Here is a 22046-nt window from a genome sequence, read left to right on the forward strand (position 1 = left end):
CAAAAGCAGCGCCCTATTTAGAAGGGACGTAACGATTCACATCGGTCCCTGGTTCAAATGTTTAAAATAGAAGGGCATCGGTCTGCTGGATCTGTCAGAAATCAATTCAAACATTACGAATTGTAGAAATGACTTTCTTTCTACCTTCAGAAAATACCTGATGCATCCTCTTCTTCAGGGTGGAACTGCATGTAACTGTGGTGACAGTCATTGAACTAAAAGTCATTTCGTATGCCGAACATCCCAAGGCAATATCAGTAGCCTCGTAGCACGCTGACCAACCATGTAGGCCTATTCCTGATTTTGCACATGTTCAATCTGAGTGTCAACATGTCCCAAAAGGCCTAAACCATTCGATTATGAGACAGGGGTGCAATCTAAAGTTGTGCTACATATTCATTGGCTGTGTCATAGCTCATTTGTAAACATAAATATTGATACATTACTAGCGCTAACACTTTTAATTAGAGAACGACCAACAAATATTTTATAGTGCAGATGCCAATACTGATTTTTGGGGGTCAAGGAAGCGACGGCCGATATTCAATATCATTCAATTAGAAAATGTTGATGACATTTCCCAGAGACATCCATGTATGCATTAATGCATACATTTTCAAATGTTTTTCACCAATCTAACGACATAACATAATAGTAATAATTGTATTTGAATGGTAAATCTCTTAACCTGGGTAAATGCAGACAGCATAGGCCTACTTACAATACAGGTGAATGCATATTAAATAGGAGTGCATGCATTGAGTTATTGAGCTTGTTTTGGCTGATCAGTGGAGTCTATGGTGCTACAGATGACAATCTGTTTGTCTTCCATTTGGGACTTATATTAGCCTCCTGATCAACAACATTTGCATAGAGGCATCAGTCCAGGATGTCACACCTGTATGGAAGGACATCACATAGGCACTGATGTTAGTTTGAGAATATAAACGAACATCTATCCATTCAAATGGGTACAACGTCATGATGTGTAGTATTGTTTAGTCATTTTCCGTGATCGGGAAAACATACATTTTTAGCTGTCAGGACGCATTACTAAATCAACTCAACTTGCTTTTTGTCTATCTGTCTAGAAATGAGCGGGTTGTAACTTGATCGACTGCTACAATAGGCTTGAACTCCGCTCCCTTTCAGATTTCCTCACATCTCTCTCCATTGCTCATATCACTTGCTGCGGTTTACTGCTACTACGATAACTAGCTATGGCGATGACACTCTCTACCAAGACATAAATGTGCATCATATCCAACAAGGAGTGCGAGGGTAGGAAAACATATGAAACGACGATGAACGTTCTTGTGTGAATGACTCAAATCTGCCCCTAGTTCGAGAAGTGAGAACGCTCACACACGCACCGATCTACAGCTTTCTTGGTCCACATGAAGGAAGTGTGTTCGGTCGCTAAACCTATTGCTAACCTTTATTTAGGTATTTTAAAACAATTAATTTGTTCTCTATTACAACGATCATCTAACCTGACGATCAACATCTAATTTATGAATATGCTTGCGGCTGGTCAGATCAGCACAGCAGTAAATAGATAACGTTAGCCAGCTACATTGGCTACTAGCTCCCACCTGATATCTTAGCACCATGTTTATCTAGCCAGCTAGTGAGCATAGTAGCTAATATAGCTAGCTTGCTAACACCACAGATGATAGGGTTATGTATTGTAATCTTTGCTAACAGGTCACATAGCTATCTGCTTATTTAGAAGGTCGGGATGATACCAGTATCATGGCAAGTGAAAAAAAATACAAAGTGGATTTAACGTCTTTAGGAAAACAGCCCTAATGTTGGAAACAAACATCCATAATGTTGTCATCCAGAGTCACATGTATTTATTTTCCAAGCTGTACCACACTATTTTACATACAGCAGGTTTTAAAGGACCATGTTTGCCATAGAACAAATATTGTGATACTGGTATCGGCCCGGCCCTACTAGCTAGCGATCATTACGGTGTCATTTACAAGAAAATCTGTCCAGCTACGATCATTTAGGGTTGCAAAGGGTCAGAAACTTTCTGGTAAATTGCTTAAATTCAACAAAAAAGTTTGCTTATAACAGGGAACCTGACACAAAGTCAATTCTAGGTCTTGTGGCATATTTTGGTTAAACTATCCCCAATTCAATGGAATTGCAACCCTCTGCATGTAACGGTTGTCGTAGGTGGAAGAAGGTGAAGAGGACCAAGGTGCAGCGTGGTACGTGTTCATGGTAATTTTAATAAAGAAACTGAACACTAGAACAAAAAAACAACAAAGTGGAACAAACGAAACAGTTCTGTCTGGTGCAGAAACACAAAGACAGAAAACAACTACCCACAACCATAGTGGGAAAACAGGCTTTCTGGTACGTTCATGCTTTCTGGTACGTTTTGTTTACAATGCTGGGTGGGGTGAATATATTTTCTATGACATACATGATTTTTTGTTAACTAGTAAACAGTAGCCTACAGCAAAGTGTGTTTAAATAATTTATAACTAGTTTGTTTCTGCTACCGTGTGGGTTTTAGCTTGCTTGCTGCTAACTGAGGAGTGTTAATTCACCTGTTTCCATACATGTTTAATTTTAAAACATTTATCTTACAAAGGAGCTGTTTAATCTAACTGCTTAACTGTTAATCTGTACATGGAATTGTATTTGTTGTTTTTTTACCCCAAAAAATATAATCTTTACAGGAAAATGCCACAGGCACTATCTGATGTGTGGAGACATTTCACTGCAGCTAATGTAGAAGGAAAAGCTGTGTACATTTGCTAATGCTGTGCCAAATCATATGTGAAGAATGCAACGAAGATGCAGAATCATCTGGCCAAGTGCATTAAGTTCCCTCAGCGCTCACAACAAGCAACCTCTGACAAAAGCCTCATTACTTCGATTCGAGGTGAAAATGATGAATCAGACACCTTATCGATAGCAACAGCTCATGGTCCTCCTGGAATCAGAAGTTTGTTTGACTCAATGGAGCAACGTAGTCAGATAAACGCTGATGAATGTCTTGCTCGAGCTGTGTATGCAACTGGTTCACCTCAGATGCTCACAGGCAATGTGTATTGGAAGAGATTTCTGAATGTTCTTTACCCAGCATACACCCCTCCAACCAGACATGCTTTATCTCCTCATTTGCTGCATGCAGAGTTCAACAAAGTTCAAGTGAAGGTCTCCATATGATATGGTAAATATATCCAACTCCAAAAACATTTACATTTAAATGGTATTAATGTTAATTCCCATATATTCCTGTTAATTTCCATATATTCCTGTTAATTTCCATGGAAAGTTTCCACCTCTGCATATTCCCCAACATGTGCAACCTTAGAGTCATTTATAAGAAAATCAGTCCTGCTACTGTATGCCATTTCTAAGCAGAAAACCAGTCTAGCAACAATCATTACTGTAATGTTATTTACATGTAGCCAGTTTCAACTGGTACACTATCGGTGCCCAGCCACCATTTAATCAAACAACAATGTTTGATGGCTACATTCCTGTAACCGCTGTCTTTGAACTGTACCTCAACAGACAGTACTCAGCCTGGACCACAGAACAGAAATCATTACACCAATTCAGCCCAGGCTCCTCATGCTGTCCACCGTATGCCCCATACCCATGACAAATACAGTGTCCCAAATGGCACCTTATTTCCAATACAGTGCACTAGTTCCCCCTATGGGACCTGGTCAAATATAGTGCACTAGTTCCCTCTATGGGCCCTGGCCAAAAGTAGAGCACTCCCCCCCCTATGGGCCCTGGTCAAAAGTAGAGCACTACTTCCCCCCTATGGGCCCTGGTCAAAGTAGAGCACCCCCCCCCCCCCCCTATGGGCCCTGGTCAAAGTAGAGCACTCCCCCCCTATGGGCCCTGGTCAAATATAGTGCACTAGTTCCCTCTATGGGCCCTGGCCAAAAGTAGAGCACTCCCCCCCTATGGGCCCTGGTCAAAAGTAGAGCACTACTTCCCCCCTATGGGCCCTGGTCAAAAGTAGAGCACTCCCCCCCTATGGGCCCTGGTCAAAAGTAGAGCACTACTCCCCCCCCCCTCCCCCAGGAACAGCAGATGGTTTCTGTAGCTCTAATAACACACAGAGAGGAGTAAACCGCCATGTGGGAACACAGCTTAACAACACAGGCAGGAGCACGGTTCAGAAGGAACACACACAAACAGCTATACACCCCTCAACATTCAATGAGTTCTAAACTGCGCACGCACACATGCACAATATTACTTTAAAATGGTGTAAGGAATTGTGTTGCTGGAATTTGAGCGAGGGTTAGAAGATGGTGAAATGGGTGACAGTTGGTTTAATATATGAAGAAAATAGTCAAATAGGTTCATAAAATGTACTGTAGTGTGCAGCAACTAACAAGACAAAAGCTGCAGCTGATTATGGTGTTACATAAACGTTCCCTCTCCTCAACACTAACTCATTACGCCTGGTGAGAACAGTCTGGAACAGAGGTGGAGTAGATGGGAATTCCTTCCCGTTATCATGCAGCAGCTGACCTGACTAATCCTCTTAGGACCCACCATGGTTTAAATCAAACCCAACAAAATGGAGTCTTCAACGTTACTCCACAGGGACCATGCACTTTGATGACCAACATTTCTGTCAATGTGCCAGATCCAGCCTACCTGCTAATTCAACTGTATTCCTTTACCATATGGATACACTGTTTCTGCTTGGGTTGGATGTCTGGGAATTTTCATTCAGCCTTAAAACAACATGGTGGCACACACGTTTCAAAACATAGTACCCACCCAGGGTATGTCTATGACTGAGGTCTGAGCACGCTCTGATGCTCTGTGCTCTCTGAAACCCAATACAATGAGGAGGGGGGGGGACATCCTTTGTTATGTGCTCTCTGTGTGTCTCTTTATAAAAGTGATGGGACGGAGGGGCACATTTTGTTACTAATTGACCGACAGGACAGAGCCGGGCCGGGCGCTAGCTGCCAGAGGCTATTGTTTTGGCATCATTGGCATGGCAGCCTTTTCCATTGGTCATGTTTAGTCTAGACACAGTGCCTGGAAGCTGTGTCAGGTTGACCTACTGTGAAATGGACGTGCAAGTGCACGTACGGACAAACACACACACACAGTCACACACACGTACGGACAAACACACACACAGTCACACACACGTACGGACAAACACACACACACACGGGCAAACACACACACAGTCACACACACGTACGGACAAACACACACACACACACACAGTCACACACACGTACGGGCAAACACACACACACACAGATGTATGGGCAAACACACACAGTCACACACACGTACGGGCAAACACACACAGTCACACACAAGTACAGGTGCACGTACGCACACCCCCACCCACACATTCATCAGCAGACTCCGACACAAAATAAGCCATACAACAAGACCAAATGAGACAGAATCTCCCAAACTGTTGCACAAAGAAACCAGCCAGATAAATGCAGGACTCAGCAGAGACGTACACCTGTGCCACATGTCAGCACCATTCATCCAGTGCAGGTCACCAAGGCCGTTTATATCATTGGCTTTATGCGGTATGATTGAGCTACTGAAAGGTGTATTGAGATATGATTACCAGTGCTGGCAAAGAGGCCTGGGTCCTGGTCTGTCTGTAGGGTAACTTGGACTCTATGGGGTCTTTTGTAGACATGCTATTACTGAGACTGAATGAGAGGCACACCTGGTGATCCCCACTAGCACAAAGACCCTCTGCCATATTGACTGACTGCAACCCTTCGGCCTAGTCTATAGCTCTGACAGACATGGCTTTAATATTTCAGATAGATTGTTGCTTCCATCAATGTAATTGTCTGCATCATTTCCAATGCCCCATATATTTTGGGTGTAAATATACAGTTAGGTTGGAGTCATTAAAACTCGTTTTTCAACCACTCCACAAATTTCTTGTTAACAAACTATAGTTTTGACAAGTCGGTTAGGACATCTTGTGCGTGACAAGTCATTTTTCCAACAATTGTTTACAGATAGATTATTTAACCTATAATTCACTATATCACAATTCTAGTTGGTCAGAAGTTTACATACACTAAGTTGACTGTGCCTTTAAACAGCTTGGAAAGTTCCAGAAAATGTCATGGCTTTAGAAGCTTCTGATAGGTTAATTGACATAATTTGAGTCAATTGGAGGTGTACCTGTGGATGTATTTCAAGGCCTACCTTCAAACTCAGTGTCTCTTTGCTTGAAATTATGGGAAAATCAAAAGAATTTAAAAAAATGTAGACCTCTACAAGTCTGGAACATCCATGGGAGAAATTTCCAAACGCCTGAAGGTACCACGCTCATCTGTACAAACAATAGTACGCAAGTATAAACACCATGGGGTCCATGCAGCCATTATACCGCTCAGGAAGGAGACGCGTTCTGTCTTCTAGAGATGAACGTACTTTGGTGCAAAAAGTGCAAATGAATCCCAGAACAACAGCAAAGGACCTTGTGAAGATGCTGGACAAAAAAAACAGGTACAAAAGTATCTATATCCACAGTAAAATGAGTCCTATGTAACACTACCTGAAAGGAAGAAGCCACTGTTCCAAAACCGCCTTAAAAAAGCCAGACTACAGTTTGCAACTGCACATGGGGACAAAGATCATACTTTTTGGTGAAGTGTCCTCTGGTCTGATGAAACAAAAATAGAACTGTTTGGCCATAATGTCCATCGTTATGTTTGGAGGAAAAAGTGGGTGGATTGCAAGCCAAAGAACACCATCCCAACTGTGAAGCACGAGGGCGGCAGGAGCATGTTGTGGGGGTGCTTTGCTGCAGGAGGGACTGGTGCACTTCACAACATAGATGGCATCATGAGGGAGGGAAATGTTGTGGATATATTGAAGCAACATCTCAAGACATCAGTCAGGAAGTTAAAGCTTGGTCGCAAATGGGTCTTCCAAATGGACAATGACCGCAAGTATACTTCCAAAGTTGTGGCAAAATGGCTTAAGGACAACTAAGTCAAGGTATTGGAGTGGCCATCACAAAGCCCTGACCTCAATCCTATAGAAAATGTGTGGGCAGAACTGAAAAGGCATGTGTGAGCAAGGAGGCCTACAAACCTGACTCAGTTACACCAGCTCTGTCAGTTAAAATGGGCCAGAATTCACCCAACTTATTGTGGGAAGCTTGTGGAAGGCTACCCGAAACGTTTGACCCAAGTTAAACAATTTAAAGGCAATGCTACCAAATACTAATTGAGTGTATGTAAACTTCTGACCCACTGGGAATGTGATGAAAGAAATAAAAGCTGAAATAAATTATTATATTATATTATTCTGACATTTCACATTCTTAAAATAAAGTGGTGATCCTAACTGACCTAAAACAGGGAATTTTTACTTGGATTAAATGTCAGGAATTGTGAAAAACTGAGTTTAAATATATTTCTGACTTTAACTGTATATATCCACACATTTACACACACACACATATATACACATACCCATACAATCCCATATACACATACAGTTGAAATTTCACAAAATTTCTGAACCTATATACATTTTCCAGACCCTGTATGTTTTACATTGGTTATCTTGTTATTAGTCCCACCCTTCAGCTCCATTCATCTCTCTCTTAACACCATCAATGCTGGGATAAGGCCTGCATAGGGGACTGGACTCCCGGGTCGGGTGGCAGAGCTCTAATGCTGGGATACGGCCTGTATAGGGGACTGGACTCCCGGGTCGGGTGGCAGAGCTCTAATGCTGGATAAGGCCTGTATAGGGGACTGGACTCCCGGGTCGGGTGGCAGAGCTCTAATGCTGGGATACGCCCTGTATAGGGGACTGGACTCCCGGGTCGGGTGGCAGAGCTCTAATGCTGGATAAGGCCTGTATAGGGGACTGGACTCCCGGGTCGGGTGGCAGAGCTCTAATGCTGGGATACGGCCTGTATAGGGGACTGGACTCCCGGGTCGGGTGGCAGAGCTCTAATGCTGGGATACGGCCTGTATAGGGGACTGGACTCCCGGGTCGGGTGGCAGAGCTCTAATGCTGGATAAGGCCTGTATAGGGGACTGGACTCCCGGGTCGGGTGGCAGAGCTCTAATGCTGGGATACGGCCTGTATAGGGGACTGGACTCCCGGGTCGGGTGGCAGAGCTCTAATGCTGGATAAGGCCTGTATAGGGGACTGGACTCCCGGGTCGGGTGGCAGAGCTCTAATGCTGGGATACGGCCTGTATAGGGGACTGGACTCCCGGGTCGGGTGGCAGAGCTCTAATGCTGGATAAGGCCTGTATAGGGGACTGGACTCCCGGGTCGGGTGGCAGAGCTCTAATGCTGGGATAAGGCCTGCAATCTGACCCGAGCCCGACGGGCCCTGACATTATACATTGGGTTAGGGCCGGGTAGGGACAGTTTTTCATCCATAGCTAGGGTACAGGCAGAGTGCAGGGAGAGAGTGACAGACAAAGAAAAGCTGAAGAAAAGCAGGCCCAAACCATGATGCTGCCACCACCATGCGCTGTGTTGCTTTTACGCCAAACATAACGTTTTGCATTGTTGCCAGAAAGTTCAATTTTGGTTTCATCTGACCAGAGCACCTTCTTCCACATGTTTGGTGTGTCTCCCAGGTGGCTTGTGGCAAACACTTTTTATGGATATCTTTAAGAAATGGCTTTCTTCTTGCCACTCTTCCATAAAGGCCAGATTTGTGCAATATACGACTGATTGTTGTCCTATGGACAGAGTCTCCCACCTCAGCTGTAGATCTCTGCAGTTCATCCAGAGTGATCATGGGCCTCTTGGCTGCATCTCTGATCAGTCTTCTCCTTGTATGAGCTGAAAGTTTAGAGGGACGGCCAGGTCTTGGTAGATTTGCAGTGGTCTGATACTCCTTCCATTTCAATATTATCGCTTGCACAGTGCTCCTTGGGATGTTTAAAGCTTGGGAAATCTTTTTGTATCCAAATCCGGCTTTAAACTTCTTCACAACAGTATCTCGGACCTGCCTGGTGTGTTCCTTGTTCTTCATGATGCTCTCTGCGCTTTTAACGGACCTCTGAGACTATCACAGTGCAGATGCATTTATACGGAGACTTGATTACACACAGGTGGATTGTATTTATCATCATTAGTCATTTAGGTCAACATTGGATCATTCAGAGATCCTCACTGAACTTCTGGAGAGAGTTTGCTGCACTGAAAGTAAAGGGGCTGAATAATTTTGCACGCCCAATTTTTCAGTTTTTGATTTTTTTTTTAATTTCGAAATATCCAATAAATGTCGTTCCACGTCATGAATGTGTCCCACTTGTTGTTGATTCTTCACAAAAAAATACAGTTTTATATCTTTATGTTTGAAGCCTGAAATGTGGCAAAAGGTCGCAAAGTTCAAGGGGGCCGAATAGTTTCGCAAGGTACTGTACTTCTTAGCCAAATACATTTAAACTCAGTTTCACAATTCCTGACATTTAATCCCAGTAAGAATTCCCTGTCTGAGGTCAGTTAAGATCACCACTTTACTTTAAGAATGTGAAATGTCAGAATAATAGTATCGAGAATTATTTATTTAATCTTTTATTTCTTTCATCACATTCCCAGTGGGTCAGAAGTTTACTGTGACACAGTGAATTATAAATGAAATAATCGAATTACTTGTGTCATGCACAACATAGATGTCCTAACAGACTTGACAAAACTATAGTTTGTTAACAAGAAATTTGTGAAGTGGTTGAAAAACGAGTTTTAATGACTCCAACCTAAGTGTATTTAAACTTCCGACTTCAACTGTATGTGATTGACCCAACTAGGCTCAGCAGACAGGAAATCCACTCATTCTCTCATTCTCTGTAGCGCTAACATTGACATTAGCCTTGAGCATGCAGTAAAATCATTGGTTTCGATAGGTGCTTCTCCTTTATGACATTGACTGTTCATTTATAATCAATGCTTTGCCCATGGATTTGAGTTATAGACAGACTTAACATGCTCTTAGAATTCCCACAATAAGGTTATAATATTTGTTTGGGAAAACTACAGTGTAGCGTGATGATGAAAGGAGGCTTGGTGGTTGTTTGCAAAGCGCCTGAGATGCAGATATGAAGACAGTGTTATAAAATGATAATAACATGCCTGCCTCCTTTCCTCACAAGCGCCACACGTTCCTCTTACCAACTGACGCACAGTCAAATCTAATCTGCGAGCTATTCACACATTCATGTCACTGCCCATCTGGGAAGGAATAGAGGGATGAAGATGGATGTGTTCACTAACGTAGTGGAAAGCCCTTTCATCCTCTGCTGCCTCTGAATATATGGACCTAAAAAGTGATTTTTCTTTTAAGTCTCAATTTATTTAAAAAAAATCCTTGACAGAAAATGTGCAAATCTGATATTTGGAAATTCCAGGAGGAAATTCCCCTGAGAGCAAAATCATGAATGTACTACATTACCTTCCCCACCACTACATCCCTAAACAGCCAAAATCATGAATGTACTACATAACCTTCCCCACCCACCACCATATCCCTAAACATCCAAAATCATGAATGTACTACATTACCTTCCCCACCCACCACCATATCCCTAAACAGCCAAAATCATGAATGTACTACATTACCTTCCCCACCCACCACCATATCCCTAAACATCCAAAATCATGAATGTACTACATTACCTTCCCCACCCACCACCATATCCCTAAACAGCCAAAATCATAAATGTACTACATTACCTTCCCCACCCACCACCATATCCCTAAACAGCCAAAATCATAAATGTACTACATTACCTTCCCCACCACTACATCCCTAAACAGTGAAGAAACGGACAATAGTGTCAGCAGGCTACTCTCTTAGTCATCATAAAACACGGTGGATTGTGTGTGTGTGTGTGTCCACCTACGCAGAGTATTTCTGTTTCCACTTCCCCGTGGTCACGCAACAGCGTTAAATAATCCTGAAAGAATTGATGAGAGGAAGAGGAGTGCTCGTGTGGTCGTTCTGGTTAGCTGTCCCGTGACAGTGAGCGAGCATGGCCAGGAAGTGTGTGGTCCTAGCCAGGGTCCATCTGGTAAAAATGGGCTGTGTGCTGGGTCAGTGACTCACTGGTCTGGCCCTTCACAGTTTCATTCTTTCATACAGTTAAGTCTCCTAACCACAGAGAGCAGAGGAGAATCCTGTGCATGCGTGAATCCTCCTTCCTTTCAACAGCTTGGATCCATTAGTGTTACCATCACTGACTGACTAACTGAGTGCTTCACAGCTGGAGAGTACCCGCGAGACGTGATAATGTCTTTATTCAGAGCCAACCACATACTGACAGCCAGTCTAGTGGTCTAACATGGAGGTATCATGAAGAATAGAACAACGGCATTTCAAAGGCTGGACGACATTCTGGTGCTACAGTGCAGAGATCTCAATGCTTAGGCTACTGCATATATAAATGAAAAGATGAATATTTCACAAACTATGACTAATGTCTGTCTAATGACCAACTCGATTACATAATCTGGGTGGAGTAAGTGTTTGAGTGAGTGTGTTTGTGTGCTTAGAGCTACCGAGGCAATCTGGAATAATGTTGTTGTGTATCAAGTCATCAGGGCATTTAATTAACCTCTTAAATTGTAGGGTCCCCTTGATATAAATGTTTAATTCAATGTCGTCTAAAATGAAAACGCCCCCACCCATGAATACAGGGTGTCTCTACAGGGTGTCTGAAAGCTGGGGATCTTGGCTTCTTGAACAATGTTGATATGTGATTAAAGACTCCACAGATAATATGTTGTTTGATTGGCCTGTGCCATTATCGATTCATAGCCAAGAGTCAAGGAGTCCAATTTTAAACTTTGTTTTCACTAAACAACAAACATCTTACAAGGTAAGCTAACATGTGGTCTGTGTTTGAGCTAGAGCTACATGGTGTCAAATGAATTGTTAGGTTCTTACAAAAGTAGCCTAGTATCAATGTTCTCCGATAATGTATGGCTGAACTAGAACATCAAATGTCCACCCAGTGACTACATCTTTGAGCACCAATAGTGTGTTGTTTTTATCTTTCAACTGAGGAGTGGTTAAAATGAAAGAAGGACAGTTGTGTAGCCAATAAGATAAGCTTTCCAGTCATATCAGATGACCTGGGTGGGACTTGTGTAGGACGGAGTAGCTCTTTAGCGTAATGCAAACAGTTGCTACAGGTATTTAGAAAGGACGCACTCAGAACGCATCATAGTATTTTGAACGGATTCTTTCATCGCTTTGGCATAAAAATGGCTTATTGGGGATTTAAAAAGAACGTGAAAAGCCAAGAAAACTACCCAATAAAGTAAAAAAGTAAAAAGATGACAAAACCCAGGAATACTGATGAAGATGCTTTGGAGGAAAACATAAACAAACATACAAACAATCATACAGTCAATAACACAATAGAAAAATCTGTATACAGTGTGTGCAAATGAAGTAAGGAGTTAAGGCAATAAATAGGCCAATAGTGGCAAAGTAATTACAATTTAGCAATTTACACTGGAGTGATATGTGCAGGTGAGGATGTGCAAGTAGAAATACTGGTGTGCAAAAGAGCAGAAAAAAAATGTGGGGATGAGGTAGGTAGTTGGTTGGATGGGCTATTTACAGATGGGCTGTGTACAGCTGCAGCGATCGGTAAGCTGCTCTGACAGCTGACGCTTAAAGTTAGTGAGGGAGATATAAGTCTCCAACTTCAGCAATTTTTTTCAATTCGTTCCATTCATTGGCAGCAGAGAACTGGAAGGAAAGGAGGCTAAAGGAGGTGTTGGCATTGGGGATGACCAGTGGAATATACCGGCTGGAGCATGTGCTACGGGTGGGTGTTACTATGGTGACCAGTGAGCTGAGATAAGGAGGAGCTTTACCTAAACAAGACTTACAGATGACCTGGGGCCAGTGGGTTTGGTGACGAATATGTAGCGAGGACCAGACAACGAGAACATACAGGTCGCAGTGGTGGGTAGTATATGGGGCTTTGGTGACAAAACGGATGGCACTGTGATAGACTGCATCCAATTTGATGAGTAGTGTTGGAGGCTATTTTGTAAATGACATCGCCGAAGTCAAGGATCGGTAGGATGGTCAGTTTTACGAGGGTATGTTTGGCAGCATGAGTGAAAGAGGCTTTGTTGCGAAATAGGAAGGCAATTCTAGATTTAACTTTGGATTGGAGATGCTTAATGTGAGTCTGGAAGGAGAGTTTACAGACTAGCCACACACCTAGAATATATGGACAACTATAAATACCTAAGTCAGAACCGTCTAGAGTAGTGATGCTAGTCGGGCGGGAGGGTGCGAGCAGCGATCGGTTGAAGAGCATGCATTTAGTTTTACTAGCATTTAAGAGCAGTTGGAGGCCACGGAAGGAGTGTTGTATGGCGTTGAAGCTCGTTTGGAGGTTTGTTAACACAGTGTCCAAAGAAGGGCCAGATGTATATAGAATGGTGTCGTCTGTGTAGAGGTGGATCACAAAATCACCCGCAGCAACAGCGAGTGTATATACAAAAGTATGTTGACAACTTCAAATGTGTGGATTCGGTTATTTCAGCCACACCCGTTGCTGACAGATGTATAAAATCGAGCACACAGCCATGCATTGGCAGTAGGATGGACTTGCTGCTCTGTAACTTTCAACATGGCACCGTAATAGGATGACACCATTCCAACAAGTCAGTTCGTCAAATTTCTGCCCTGCTGGAGCGGCCCCGGACAACTACGTGCTGTTATTGTGAAGTGGAAACGTCTAGGAGCAACAACGGCTCAGCTGCAAAGTGGTAGGCCACACAAGCTCACAGAATGGAACCACCAAGTGCTGAAGCGTGTAGTATTTTTTTAAAAATCTGTCCTTGGTTGCAACACTCACTACCGAGTTCCAAACTGCCTCTGGAAGTCGGGAACTTCATGAAATGAGTGTCCATGGCCGAGCAGCTGCACACAAGAGAACGCTACCTGCTTGAATGCTGCCAGACTGTTCGTCGGGAGCTTCATGAAATGAGTGTCCATGGCCGAGCAGATGCACAAAAGAGAACGCTACCTCCTTGAATGCATAGTACCAACTGTAAAGTTTGATGGATGAGGAATAATGTTCTGGGGCTGTTATTCATCGTTCGGGCTAAGGCCCTTAGTTCCAGTGAAGGGAAACGTTGCGAGCTACTAATATTTTTCTAGCTTTCAAATAGGCACATTCGTCTCTCCTGGAACTTTCCCCCGGGTTCTTAGTGTTCTTAGTGTACAAGAAAGTAGAAAGTGTTTGTCAACATACCTGGTAAAATAATGTTTAATAAATAATTAAGGAGGGCCCTATAAAATCTGTTTATTTTCCTCCCAAATTCTGCTTTATATCTTCTGAGTTTTACTTTCTGTGTTTAGATTTGTTTAGTTTTTCACTCAAAATTACAATTATTGATAGAGATCAACGACACTGGATGTTCAGAGTCCATTCAAAAAATAATAATAGAAGAGACAGGAACGCTTATGGGGGAGGTGTTGCTGTATATATATTCAGAGCCATAACCCTGTAATGCTTAGAGAATATGTTATTGAAGTGTTGTGGTTGCAGGTTCACCTTGCACATCTAAAGCCTTTTCTTTTGGGATGTTGCTATAGGCCACCAAGTCTGGTAGGTTGATTAATAACCCAAACCAGATTACAGGCATTGGTTACAGTGAGAAGCTTCTTCTTGATGATAACCAGTCAATATTCAGGTCCCCGAGAAAGTAAACCTCTCAGTCTATGTGATGTAAACAGTCGAGCATTTCACATTATATTATTTAGATACTGAGTGTTAACACTTTGTTTACAAACACTACAGGAGATAATCTACATGTATTGATCATATTTTTCCTAATATTGTAGAACTTTGTTCTAAAGCTGTATCCGTACCAAGTGTTCACAATATAGTGGGTCTATCCAGTAAAGCCAAATTTCCAAAAGCTGTGCCTAAAATAGTGTATAAGAGATTGTACAAAATATTTTGTAGATGATAATAGAAATATTTGTTGGTCCAGACACTACACTTGATGAATTTATGCTTCCTCCAATTATTGATAAACATGCACCTGTTAGAACTATTAATGCTCACTGGATTGATGAGGAATTGAAAAACTATGGTTGAAAAAGCTGGGGCAAAAGGATTGGCTAATAAGTCTGGCTGCCCATCGGACTGGCTGATTTACTTTACTGCAAATTCAGAAATTATGTGACTAAACTCAACAAAAAGAAGAAGAATTATTATGAAGCCAAGATCAATGACAAAGAAAAATGGGAGGGAAAACTTGAGTACTTTAAATTTAATTATGGGCAGAAAAACGAATTCAACTCCATCTTTCATTGAATCAGATGGCGTATTAATCACAAAACCATTTGATGTTGAGAAATATTTTAATGATAACTTAATTGGCAAAGTGGGCAAACTTAGGCAGGAAATGCCAAAAACGAACGGTGAGCCATTGTACTAAATGCATAAAAAAGCTAATAACAAAAGAAAAGCTTTGTACGTTTGAATTTTGTGAAGTTAATGCAGGAGAGGTGGAAAATGTATTGTTATCGATCAATAATGACAAACCTCCTGGCATTGACAACTTAGATGGAAAGTTACTGAGGATGGTAGCTGACTCTATAGCCACTCCTATCTGTCATACCTATAATCTGAGCCTAGAGGAAAGTCTTTATCCTCAGGCCTGGAGGGAAGCCAAAGTCATTCTGCTTCCCAAGAGTGGTAAAGCAGCCTTTACGGGTTCTAACAGGAGACCTATCAGCTTGCTGCAAACTGTTGGAAGAATTGTGTTTGATAAAAATACAATGCCATTACTCTGTAAACAAATTAACAACAGACTTTCAACATGCTTATAGAGAAGGACACTCAACATGTACTGTACTGACACAAATGACTGATGATTGGTTGAAAGAAATTGATAATAAGAAGATTGTGGGAGCTGTACTGTTAGATTTCAGTGCAGCCTTTGACATTATCGACCATAACCTGTTAATGAGAAAATGTATGTGTTATGGCTTTTCAACCTCTCCCATATCGTGGATTCAGAGCTATCTAATAGAATTCAGAGGGTTTTCTTTAATGGAAGCTTCTCTAATATCAAACATGTAAAGTGTGGTGTACCGCAGGGCAGCTCTCTAGGCCCTCTACTCTTCCCTATTTTTACCAATGACCTGCCACTGGCATTAAACAAAGCACATGAGTCAATGTATGATGCTGATGATTCAACCATATATGCATCAGCAACCACATAAAATGAAGTCACTGAAACCCTTAACAAAGAGTTGCAGTCTCTTTTGGAATGGGTGGCCAGTAAAAAAAATGGCCCTGAACATTCCAAAAGAGACTGCAACTCTTTGTTAAGGGTTTCAGTGACTTCATTATATGTGGTTGCTGATGCATATATGGTTGAATCATCAGCATCCTACATTGACTCATGTGCTTTGTTTAATGCCAGTGGCAGGTCATTGGTAAAAATAGGGAAGAGTAGAGGGCCTAGAGAGCTGCCCTGCGGTACAAGAGCATTGCATTTGGTAAAACTAATTCCCTAAGTTCAAGACCTCAGCTGAGGCATGTAATGAATGGTGCTGGCTGTTGAACAAGTTGAGTAGACCAAAGTTACTTGGTGTTACCTCAGATTGTAAACTTTCATGGTCAAAACAGAGATCAAATGGTTGTAAAGATGAGTTGAAGTATGTCTGTAATAACGAGATGCTCTGCTTTTTTGACAACACACTCCACAAAGCAAGTCCTGCGGGCTCTAGTTTAATCTTATCTTGATTATTGTCCAGTCATATGTTCAAGTGCAGCAAAGAAGGACCTAGTTAAGCTGCAGCTGGCCCAGAACCGTGGCACATCTGGCTCTTCGTTGTAATCAGAGGGCTAATACTAATACTATGCATGCTAGTCTCTCTTGGCTGAGAGTTGAGGAAAGACTGACTGAGTCAGTTCTTGTTTTTTATAAGAAAAAATGTGTTGGAAATTCATAATTTTTTGCATAGTCAACTTACACACAGCACTGATACACACACTTACTCCACCCACCACACATGCCACCAGGGGTCTTTTCACAGTCCCCAGGTCCAGAACAAATTCAAGGAAATGTACAGTATTATACAGAGCCATTAGTGCATGGAACTCCCTTCCATTTTATATAGGGTGGGTGAACAGCAAACCTGGGTTCAAAAATGAATAAAGCAACAACGCATAGATGCACACACGCTACATGTTAATATTTGTTTAATAATTTTAAATGTAAAGACTTTTGTCTGTAATGTATTTTTTGTTATGTGTTTAGACCCCAGTAAGACTAGCTGGATCCCCCGTGGCGCCGGCTAATGGGGATTCTAATCAATGCCCGCAAAAATCTGTCCCTTTAATTGTGCATCTAGCGAGTGAGCAATGTGCCACCTAATGTGCTGATCTAGCAATGGTTCTGTACTGCTGCTGCTCAATTCATGGCAAAGTTCTCAAATAACCAATAATAGATACAAATGATATACAGTGCATTCGGAAAGTATTCAGACCTCTTCCCCTTTTCCACATCTAAAATTGATTCATTTAAATGTTTTCCTCATCAACCTACACACAATTCCCATAATGACAGAGAGAAAACAGGTTTTAGAAATGTTTATTACAAATAAAAAACAGAAATATTTTAATATTCAGACTCTTTACTATGAGATTAGAAATTGAGCTCAGGCGCATCCTGTTTCCATTGATCATCCTTGAGATGTTTCTACAACTTGATTGGAGTCCACCTGTGGTAACTTCAATTGATTGGGCATGATTTGGAAAGGCACACACCTGTCTGTATAAGGTCCCACAGTTGACAGTGCATGTCAGAGCAAAAACCAAGACATGAGGTTGAAGGAATTGTCCGTAGAGCTCCGAGAGAGGATTGTGCTGAGGTACAGATCTGGGGAAGGGTACCAAAAAATGTCTGCAGCATTGAAGGTCGTCAAGAACATAGTGGCCTCCATCATTCTTAAATGGAACAAGTTAGGAAGACTCCAAGTTACCAAGACTCTTACTTAAGCTGGCCTCCCAGCCAAACTGAGCAATCGGGGGAGAAGGGCCTTGGTCAGGGAAGTTACCAAGAATCCAATGATCACTCTGACAGAGCTCCAGAGTTCTCTGTGGAGGTGGGAGAACCTTCTAGAAGGACAAACATCTCTGCAGCACTCCACCAATTACGCCTTTATGGTAGAGTGACCAGATAGAATCCACTACTCAGTAAAAAGCACATGACAGCCAGCTTGGAGTTTGCCAAAAACCACCTAGAGAACTCGAAGACCATGATTATCTGGTCTGATGAAACCAAGATTGAACTCTTTGGCCTGAATTCCAAGTGTCCCGTCTGGAAGAAACCTGGTACCATCCCTACGGTGAAGCATGGTGGTGGCAGCATCATGCTGTGGGGATGATTTTCAGCGGCAGGGACTGGGAGACTAGTCAAGATTGAGGGAAAGATCAACTGCGCAAAGCACAGAGATCCTTGATGAAAAACTGCTCCAGAGTGTGCATGACCTCAGACTGGGGCAAAGTTTCACCTTCCAACAGGATATAACCCTAAGTACACAGCCAAGACAATGCAGGAGTGGCTTCGGGACAAGTCTCTGAATGTCCTTTAGTGGCCCAGTCAATGCCCGGACTTGAACCAGATCGAACATCTCTGGAAACCTGAAAATAGCTTTGCAGCGACGCTCCCCATCCAACCTGACAGAGCTTGAGAGGATCTGCAGAGAAGAATGTGAGAAACTCGCCAAATACAGGTGTGCCAAGCTTGTAGCGTCACACCCAAGAAGACTCGAGGCTGTAATCGCTGCCAAAAGGTGCTTCAACAAAGTACTGGGTAAAGGGTCTGAATACTTATGTAAATGTGATATTTCCATTTAGTTTATACATTTGCTAAAATTTGAAAAACCAGTTTTTGCTTTGTCATTATGGAGTATTGTGTGTAGATTGATGATGGGAAAAAACAATGTAATCAATTTTAGTATAAGGCTGTAACGTAACAAAATGTGGAAAAAGTCAAGGGGTTTGAATACTTTCCGAATACGCTGTACTTCCTCCAGATATAATTCTGCTAGGTAAGCCTACTTTGCAGTTAACATTTCATTGAGAAGGATTTGGGGAAAAGTTTTCTGTCAACCCACAAGACGGTTATCACATCAACAGGCTGGCTAGACACGGAGTGATAGACAAACGCGTTCACCAGACAGACAGACAGATGGAAAATTTTGCTGGAAATTAATTGGCAGATAGTGTTAGATTTGTTTGTTTTTAAGCCAATAGTGGATAACCAGGGTTGGGATAATGTTGTGTTGATTAAATAGTAGCTGGGAGTTTGCAGTGTCAGATACTTGTGAGATTTGTTTATGACAGTTTGTGGTAGAACACTTAAATTGCATGTACTTTCAGAATTGTTTGGCGAGCTACTCATAGGTAGGCTGGTAGCTACTGGTAGCTGGTGATCGACCCGTTGGGAGACACCTTTTCAAACCTAACACCAGGCCTGGCTGTACCCTGACCTGCTAAACCTCTTCAGTCTACAGTTGGCCAGTAGGCTATGGTTTGAGTAAAGAGCATATCAATACCAGTTCAAATGCTTTGGCCATACCAGTGTCTGTGCTGACAGTCAACACTAGTTCTACAGAGTGCCTACTAAACCTCACCTGATGATGCGCTGGGCAGCGTACTGGTGTAAGCAGCGGAACTGGGCTGACATATTGGCCAGGGCTGCCAGGCAGTTGGTGTGCAGGTACTTATCCTGGAAGAGAGGAAATAAAAGACGTACAATGACCTTCATGGAAGTCCATTGAGATGCGTACTAAGTATAGTTTAAAGTTTTTAAAGTCAAGTGCACAAGTACAGTGAAATGCCTTTCTTGCCAACTCTAAACCCAACAATCAATATAGTACTAAAAACAACATAAGGTTGAACTAAAACACATGAGAAATGAAAATCTAAAGTAGGCCTAAACAAAGTGTACGTGGTCATGCAGGTGTGTGTGTCCAGGGTTTTTACTGCATATAAAAGTATTGGGGCGGGCCGGCCTAATATTTTTTCCAGGCCGTCTATGTCCAAACAGTAAAAACTGAAATGACTAAAACCAGATAAAAAGTATGTAGAAAATATCATTTATATATATTTTTTTATAATCTTAGAACTGACAATCACCAAGATAAAAGGAGAATCTATATTGAACAAAAATAAAACGCAACATGCAACAATTTCAAGGATTTTACTGAGTTACAGATTATATATGGAAATCTTATTGAAATAAAATCATTAGGCCCTAATCTATGGATTTCACATGACTGGGAATACAGATATGAATCTGTTGGTCACTGGTGTGACCACCATTTGCCTCATGCAGCGTGACACATCTCCTTCACATAGTTGATCAGGCTGTTGATTGTGGCCTGTGGAATGTTGTCCCACTCCTCTTCAATGGCTGTGGAATGTTGTCCCACTCCTCTTCAATGGCTGTGGAATGTTGTCCCACTACTCTTCAATGGCTGTGGAATGTTGTCCCACTCCTCTTCAATGGCTGTAGAATGTTGTCCCACTAATCTTCAATGGCTGTAGAATGTTGTCCCACTACTCTTCAATGGCTGTGGAATGTTGTCCCACTAATCTTCAATGGCTGTGGAATGTTGTCCCACTACTCTTCAATGGCTGTGGAATGTTGTCCCACTCCTCTTCAATGGCTGTGGAATGTTGTCCCACTACTCTTCAATGGCTGTAGAATGTTGTCCCACTCCTCTTCAATGGCTGTGGAATGTTGTCCCACTAATCTTCAATGGCTGTGGAATGTTGTCCCACTACTCTTCAATGGCTGTGGAATGTTGTCCCACTACTCTTCAATGGCTGTGCGAAGTTGCTGGATATTATCAGGAACTGGAACACATTGTCGCAAACATTGATCCAGAGCATCCCAAACTTGCTCAATGGGGGACATGTCTGGTCAGTATGCAGGCCATGGAAGAACTGGAAAAATTTCAGCTTCCAGGAAGTGTGTACAGATCCTCCAGGAAGTGTGTACAGATCCTTGGGGCAGTGCATTATCATGCTGAAACATGAGGTGATGGCAGAGGATCAATGTAATGACAATGGGCCTCAGGATCTTGTCACGATATCGCTGCTCATTCAGATTTCCATCAATAAAATGCAATTATGTTCGTTGTCCGTAGCTTATGCTTGTCCATCCCATAACCCCACCGACACCATGGGGCACTCTGTTCACATCAGCAAACCGCTTGACCACACGACCCCATACACTTGGTCTGCGGTTCCGAGGCCGATTGGACGTACTGCTTAATTCTCTAAAAACAACATTGGAGACGGCTTATGGTAGAGAAATCATCATTCAATTCTCTGGCAACAACTCTGATGGACATTCCTGCAGTCAGCATGCTAATTGCACGCTCCCTCAACACAATCTGTGGCATTGTCTTGTGTGAAAAAACTGCACATTTTAGAGTGGCCTTTTATTGTCCCTTACACAAGGTGCACCTGTGTAATGGATTATCTTGGCAAAGGAGAAATGCTCACTAAAAAGGATATAAACAAATTTGTGCACAACATTTGAGAGATAAGCCTTTTCTGAATATGGACCAAAACTTTACATTTTTATTAGATTTTTTTATATTTTATTGCATACAAATCTCTCTCTTAGCCTGATGGCAAAAATGTGTACAATTGCAGGAAATTAGCCAACAGGACCACACCCATGGGCATGCCACAGCCACGGTCACCACCTAAACCATATTTTGATCCAGAAAAAACCCTGTGTGTGCATGTGTGTCTATGCGCTGCATATGCATGTACATCCATGTGTGTTTAACTCACCCTGGTCCGTGTCATGTTGTACTGGATGGTGCGTATGACCACCAGGATGAGTAGACTACCCAGAGAGATCTCTGTTAACTGACGTTCTGAATACCACGTTATGTTCTTCAATACCTGAGAGAGAGGGAGACAACATAAGAAATGGCTATTGAAATGGTAGCTACTACAGTAGGTAACAACCCAT

General features: G+C 42.3%; 1 protein-coding gene across 4 annotated transcripts in view; it reads right to left on the minus strand.

The window, feature by feature from the left end:
• The window catches only part of dym (dymeclin), a 228912-nt gene that overhangs the window by 95966 nt on the left and 110900 nt on the right, over window positions 1–22046 (minus strand). For all 4 annotated transcript variants that reach the window (XM_020484782.2, XM_031826159.1, XM_031826158.1 and 1 more), the window contains exons 12-13: window positions 21863–21976; window positions 19684–19778 (exon numbers count right to left, since the gene is read on the minus strand). In XM_020484782.2, coding sequence (XP_020340371.2) covers window positions 19684–19778; window positions 21863–21976 — 209 coding nt within the window. The remainder of the gene's footprint in view (window positions 1–19683; window positions 19779–21862; window positions 21977–22046) is intronic.

The sequence above is a fragment of the Oncorhynchus kisutch genome, linkage group LG6 (genome assembly GCF_002021735.2).
Source record: "Oncorhynchus kisutch isolate 150728-3 linkage group LG6, Okis_V2, whole genome shotgun sequence".
Lineage (NCBI taxonomy): Eukaryota > Metazoa > Chordata > Actinopteri > Salmoniformes > Salmonidae > Oncorhynchus > Oncorhynchus kisutch.